This window comes from Aureococcus anophagefferens (assembly GCF_000186865.1).
Source record: "Aureococcus anophagefferens unplaced genomic scaffold AURANscaffold_4, whole genome shotgun sequence".
In the NCBI taxonomy this organism is placed as follows: Eukaryota; class Pelagophyceae; order Pelagomonadales; family Pelagomonadaceae; genus Aureococcus; species Aureococcus anophagefferens.
Window position 1 is genome coordinate 2,316,804 of NW_008705564.1, and position 6,427 is coordinate 2,323,230.

The window sequence follows — 6,427 nt, forward strand, 5'->3', positions numbered from 1 at the left end:
AGGCCGTGCTCGGCGGCTTCGGGCCCCGCGACGGCGGCGCGATCGGCGCGCGCGCCGTCGAGGGCAAGGGCGCGGACCTCGTCGCCGCCGGCGTCGACGACGAGGCCGGCGCGGCGCGCGAGATCGCCGAGTTCGCGCGCGCCGTCGTCGGCGACTGGGGCGAGGGCGGCCGGGGCCGCGCCGAGGCGGGCGTCGCGGACGTCCGCGCGACGGAGCTGCCGCTCTGGGCGCCGGCCCTGGGGCTCAGCGGCGTCGCCGACGCCGTCGTCGCCGGAGACGACGGGTTGCCGCGGCCGCTGGAGCTCAAGACGGGCCGGCGGAGCGTCGAGCACCGCGCGCAGACCGCTCTCTACGTCGCCATGGTCAAGTGCCTCCGCGGCGCCGGTAGCGCCGCGGACGCGGGGTTGCTGGTCTACGCGGGCGACCGCCGCGTCGCGAACGCGCCGTCGACGTCCGAGGCCGTGGCGGTGTCGCGCGCGGAGCTCACGTCGCTGCTCGCGGCGCGGAACCGTTTAGCCGCCGTCGTCCACCGGTCCGCCGCGGCCGCGAGGGCCGCGGAGCGCGCCTTCCGGGACGACGCGGGCGCCGCCTACGCGCGGGCCGCGGCGCCGGACCTGCTGCGGAGCGAGCGCGACTGCGGCCGCTGCTTCGCGCTCCGCCAGTGCAGCCTGCGCCACGCGTGCGTCGAGGGCGGCGACGCCGACTCCTTCGGCGCGGGCGCCGACGCCTGGAAAGGCGTCGCGGACCTCGACGGCCGCGACAAGGCGTACTACGCGACGTGGGACGCGCTCCTCGACCTCGAGGCCGCCAAGGGCGCGTCGGGCGCCGCGCTCGTGACGTCGCGGGGCGGCGCGGACCGCGAGGCCAAGGGCGACGCGTGCGTCGCCGGGCTGACGTGGCGGAGCTCGGCGGCGCGCGCCGACGGCTCCGGCGACGTCGACCACGCGTTGGACCGCGCCGCCGGCGTCGCGCCCACCGGGGAGGCGCGCCTGAGCTCGCTCGAGCGCCACGACTTCGTATTGGTGAGCGCGGAGCGACCGGGCCTGCCGCCGACGGTGCTCGGCCGCGCCTACGTGACGCGCGTCGACGCGGCCGCGGGCGCCGCCGGCGCCGCGGCCGTCGGCCTGCGCACGCGGGGGCCCCTGGCCCTGCCGGACTGGGGCGACGCGCCATTTACGCTCCGCGTGGACAAGGACGAGAGCGGCTCGAGCCTGTCGGCCGCGCGGGGTGTGCTCGCGCGGCTCTTCGCCGAGGATCCGCGGGACGCGCCCGACGGCGACGGCGCGCCGCGGCGGCGGCGGCTCCGGGACCTCGTCGTGCGCCTCGAGGCGCCGACCTTCGACGCGGCGCTCGGCGCCGCGCGGCTCCGCGAGGCCGTCGCGGGCGAGGGCCCCGTGCGCGCGCGCCGCGGCGGCGACGGCTGCGCCGCCGCCGCGCTCGGTTCGGCGTTCGCGGCGCTCAACGGCGACCAGCGCCGCGCCGCGGAGCTGGCCCTCGGCGCGCCGACTACGGCCTCGTCCTCGGCATGCCGGGGACGGGCAAGACGTCGACCGTGGAGTTCGTCGTGCGCTGCTTCGTCGCCGCGGGTCTACGGGTCCTCGTCGCGTCCTACTCGCACGCCGCCGTGGACCACCTCCTCGAGAAGCTGTTGGACAGCGGCGTCAGCGAGCGCTGCGTCGCGCGCGTCGCGGCGCCGTCCGCGGCGGAGCGCGTCGCGCCGCGGCTCCGGGGCCACGTCGTCGGCCGGCCCGGCTTCGACTCCGTGCCCCACATCCGCGGCGCGCTCCAGGCCGCGCGCGTCGTCGGCGCGACGTGCATGGCCTGCGCCAAGGGCGGCGTTTTAGCGTCGGCGACGGACTTCGACGTCGCCGTCGTCGACGAGGCGGGCCAGATCGCGCAGCCCTACTGCCTCGCGCCGCTCCTCAAGGCGAAGACCTTCGTGCTCGTCGGCGACCACCACCAGCTCGCGCCCCTCGTCCAGAGCCGCCTCGCGGCGCGCGACGGCGCCGCCGAGAGTTTGTTCAAGCGGCTCGCGGACGCGCGCCCGGAGGCCGTCGCGACGCTCGCGACGCAGTACCGCATGAGCGCGCCCATCATGGAGCTCTGCAACGCGGCTTTAGCCGGGAGCGGGCCCGACGCGCTCGTCTGCGGGTCCGCGGCCGTCGCCGCGCGCGCGCTGCCGCTCGCGCCGCGCGCGCCGGGCGGGCCCGCCTGGCTCGCGGCCGCGGACGAGCCCTGCGCCTTCGTCGACGTGCCGCCGGCCCTCGCCGCGCGCGCGACGGGCGACGGCGGCCGCCTCGGCGCGCGCAACGTCGCCGAGGCGCGCGTCGTCGCGGAGCTCGTCGCGGACCTCCTCGCGCGCGGCTGCGCGCGCGACGACGTCGCCGTGCTCAGCCCCTTCCGGGCGCAGCTCCGCGAGATCGGCGACGCCCTGCGGCGCCGCGGCGCGGCCCTCGAGCCCCACCGCCTCTCGACGGTCGACCGCTTCCAGGGCAAGGACGCGGCCTGCGTCGTGATCTCCTTCGCCAAAGCGAACCCGGACCTGGGCCTCGGCGACCTCCTCGACGACCCGAAGCGCCTCAACGTCGCCCTCTCGCGCGCCAAGGCCAAGCTCGTCCTCGTCGGCGCCGCCGACGTCCTCGCGGCCAAGTCCGACGTCTTCGCCAGGCTCGCCGCCAAGGCGCGGCGCGACGGGCGGCTCTTCGTCGTCGGGGAGCGGGATCTAAGCTAGGGAATCATCGTCGGCGCCTTCCTCTGGAGTAAGAGCGCTGCGCGATCAGCGGTGTGGGCCACTGGCAGGCGAGAGCGTGGGTACCCGGGTGTAAGTACACGCTGCCAGTGATGTTCCGCGCGTCCTCGCGTCCCAGGTTCGCTACGAGGTTCGCTCGGCCCCCGCGCCCGCAGGGTCCGACCGTGACCCGAAGGGGGGCTGTATCACATGCGTCTTACTTGTCGACGAGACGAGTTCAGACATCGCGCTCGCCGCGCCAGAATTTGAACGCGTGGATGAAGACGTCCTCGGGGATCTCGACGAAGAGGCGCTCGTGCAGGCGGACGCTCGACAGCGACGCGCGGCCGCTCTCGCGGAGCGCGGGTAGCTCCCGGCGGAGCGCGAGGAGCTGGGTCCGGGGGACCTGGACGTAGGCCGCCCAGCCGCCGGCCGTGCGGACGGCGGCGAGGAAGTCGGCCGTGGTCAGCTGATTGTGGAATCGCGAGCAGGCCTCGGCGTCTATGCCCCAGCGAGAGCGAGCGTCGAGCGACGCGCCGCGGCTCACGAGGAGCTTGCACATCTCGCGACGTCCGCCGCTGGCAGCCAGGTGGAGAGCGGTCCTCGAGTAGTGATCACGCGCATCGACTCGCGCGCCTGCGTCGAGCAGGAGGACCGCTGCGTCGCATTGGACCCCATAAGCGGCGTATTGTACAGGTGTTTTCTCCACGAGATCCGTCGCTTCCACGTTAGCGCCGTGGTCTAGGAGCCATCGCATGGCGGAACACCATCCGCAGCGCGCCGCATGATGCAGGCGCGGGGCGTCCCAGCCTCCGTAGTCAATGACAGCATCGAGGTCGCGGCCCTCACCGGAGCCGTACCACTCCCGCGTCTTCTCGAGGAAGGCCACACCCTCGTCGTTGTCCATGCTGATCCGCCGATCCGCTTATCCTATTTTTGCGAAGTTGAAGCAAAAATCACAATGATGAACTAATCTGCGAGCATGGCAATCAATCATTGAGCGAGAGCGCCGTCGCGGCCTCGAGGCGCTCGTAGTAGTGCCGCGCTTTTTCAGCCCATGCATGCGCTCCTCCTGTTCGCCCTGTGCGGGACTGCGCGCGCCAATGTCTGGCCCATGCCGGCCAAGTTTGCCAATGGCAGCTCCGTCGCAACCGTCGACCCGGCGAAGATGCAGCTCTTCGCGGACGGCAACGACACGGCCATGGTCAAGGCCGAGCTCGCGGTCGCCTTCGAGCGCTTCCAGCGCAACGCCTTTCCGCACGCCGGCGCGAAGTCGAGCGCCGGCGCGGTCGGCGCCGTACGTCCGCGGCGTCCGCGCGCGCGCGCGCGCCGCTTGGGACAGGCACCACGTATCGTAGGTCGAAGTCACGGTCAAAGACGGCGCCGCGGATCTGCAGCTGGGCGTGAGCGAGGCCTACGAGCTCGACGTGCCGGCGACGTTCTACTCGTCCGGCAGCGCCGTCGCGACGATACAGGCCGACACGGTCTTCGGCGCCTACCGCGGCCTCGAGACGCTCAGCCAGCTCATCCGCTTCGACTTTGGGTCGTCCTCCTACGTCGTCGACGGCGCGCCGATCAAAATCTCCGACGCGCCGCGGTTCCCGCACCGGGAGATCCTCCTCGACTCCGCGCGCCACTACGAGCCCGTGCGCGTCATCGAAGCCATCCTCGACTCGCTCGCCTACGCCAAGTTGAATACCCTGCATTGGCACATCTCCGACAGCCAATCGTTCCCGTTCGTCGCGCCGTCCCATCCCGAGCTCGCCGAGGCCGCCGCGTTCTCGCCCGGGGAGCGGTACACGGCGGGCGACGTCGCCGCCGTCGTCGCCTACGCGCGGTCCTTGGGAATTCGAGTCGTCGTCGAGGTCGACACGCCGGGCCACGCCGCGTCGTTTTGCAAGTCGAACCCGGACGTCTGCCCGGCCCCCGACTGCCCCGAGCCACTCCTCCTTTCGAACAAGACCTTCGAGCTCATCGGCGACATCTTTGCGGACTTCGCCGCGGTGACGACGGACGAAATTTTCCACCTCGGCGGCGACGAGGTCCGCTACGACTGCTGGAACAAGTCGGACGCCATGAAGGCGTGGATGGCGGCGGAGAAGCTCGCGACCTTCGACGACGCCTACGCCTACGCGGTCCAGCGCGTCGCGGCGGGCGTCAAGGCGGCCCATGGTCGGGCGGCGATCGTCTGGGGCGAGGCGTGGGACACGTTTGGCCCGTCGATGCCCAAGAGCACTATATTCGACTTTTGGCTGGGCGGCGGCGTTTCCGCGCGCGGCGTCGCGAACGCGACGAGCCACGGCTATCGCGTCCTTTGGAACGTCGGCCGCGGCTCGAACGTGGGCTCCTGGCGCGTCGCCCGGCGCGTACGAAAGCTTCGTCGCTTATTTTTCGAGGTAGGTATCTGGACTCGCTGATTACGACGTGGGATACCATGTACGCCCGCGACCCCTGCACAGGCCTCACGACGCAGCAGTGCGCGCTCGTCTTGGGAGGCGGAGGAGAGATGCGAGTTCCCCCCGCGCCCCCGACGCCAGGCGCGGCGCGCGACCGCCCCTCGGCGTCGCAGGTGGGGCGAGACGGCGGATCCGTCGGATATCATGCAAACGCTGTGGCCGCGCCTCGCGGCCATCGCCGAGGTGCTCTGGTCGCCGCCGCACGGCGCGAACGCGACGGCGGCCGCGCTGCCGCGCCTCGAGGCGTTCCGCTGCGTCCTCGAGGAGCGCGGCGTCGCCGCGGCGCCCGTCTCGAACCCGCTCGCGCGCGCGGCGCCCGAGGGGCCCGGGAGCTGCCGCTCCCAGTGACCGCGGCCGGACCATTTTAAACTCATTATGCTATCGCCCCACCCGGAAGACGCCGAGCTCGACGGCGACGCGCGGCGGGAGGACGAAGTCGAGGGGCGTCGCCGCGCGCGGCCGCGCGACGTCGAGCGACCCCGAGGCCTCGACGAGAACCCCGGGGCCGAAGGCCATGTCCTGGGCCGCGGCCTCGAGCTTCGTCGCGTTGTCCAGGCCGCCCGCGGCGCTGATGGCGACGTCGACGAACGTGCCGTTGGCGATGACGAACCACGAGTAACCGCGAGCTCGTGCAGCACCGCGCCCATGGGCCGCGGCGATTCCCCAAAATGAAAGAGCTTCGCCACGAAGGACGTCTGGCCCCGCGGCGTGCGCGCCACCCTCGGCAGCGGGCAGACGATGACGCCGAGGTCCGCCGCGCGCGTCCGCCAGACGACCGCGCGAACCGGTAGCGTGTTGGGCGCGACGACGTCGCCCGTCACGGCCATGTAGAGCTTGTCGGGCTTGTAGTCGCGCTTGCCGCTCCGATATCGCTCGTCGTCTCCCAAAGCCGCGCGCCAGGCGCCGTGGAAGGAGAAGATGCGGTCCGTGAAGCGCACCTCGGACGTGAACGCGGCCTCGTCGTAGCTGAAGTAGTCGCGGAACTCGCCCGTGCCGTCCCAGGCGTCGTCGAAGCCGAGGCGATAGGCCTCGTAGCCCGACGGCCGGCCGTGGGTCTCGTAGTAGTGCTTTACGTCCGGCGGCACGAAGCCGAGGAGGCCCAGCGCGTCCGCGACTTTGAGCGTCGACTGCACCGCGGACTCGAGCTCGAGCGCGGCCCACTTGGCCGAGCCCTCATCCTCCGGCCCGGCGTAGGTGCCGTTGTAGACGGCGTTGAGCGTCGCGGTCATGGAGAGGAAGGGGA

General features: G+C 72.8%; 3 protein-coding genes across 3 annotated transcripts in view; 2 read left to right on the forward strand and 1 right to left on the reverse strand.

The window, feature by feature from the left end:
• AURANDRAFT_62312 (hypothetical protein) overlaps positions 1 to 2,731 on the forward strand; it is a gene marked incomplete at both ends in the record, with an annotated part of 3,314 nt that extends 583 nt beyond the window's left edge. Inside the window, 2 exons of the mRNA XM_009036148.1 lie at positions 3 to 1,394; positions 2,234 to 2,731. Coding sequence (XP_009034396.1) covers positions 3 to 1,394; positions 2,234 to 2,731 — 1,890 coding nt within the window. The remainder of the gene's footprint in view (positions 1 to 2; positions 1,395 to 2,233) is intronic.
• Positions 2,732 to 3,245: 514 nt separating this feature from the next.
• AURANDRAFT_8112 (hypothetical protein) lies at positions 3,246 to 3,521 on the reverse strand (the record flags this gene model as incomplete). The annotated part of the gene is made up of 1 exon (XM_009035924.1): positions 3,246 to 3,521. A coding segment is annotated over one exon (276 nt), but the record flags the coding sequence as incomplete, so codon positions are not given.
• A 264-nt stretch (positions 3,522 to 3,785) lies between these two features.
• On the forward strand, positions 3,786 to 5,532 carry NAG1 (putative glycoside hydrolase; the record flags this gene model as incomplete). Its single annotated transcript, XM_009036149.1, is given in 4 exon segments — positions 3,786 to 4,025; positions 4,087 to 5,107; positions 5,125 to 5,213; positions 5,266 to 5,532. 4 exon segments carry the CDS (start codon positions 3,786 to 3,788, stop codon positions 5,530 to 5,532), a joined length of 1,617 nt encoding a protein of 538 aa, XP_009034397.1.
• Between the last annotated feature and the right edge of the window lie 895 nt (positions 5,533 to 6,427).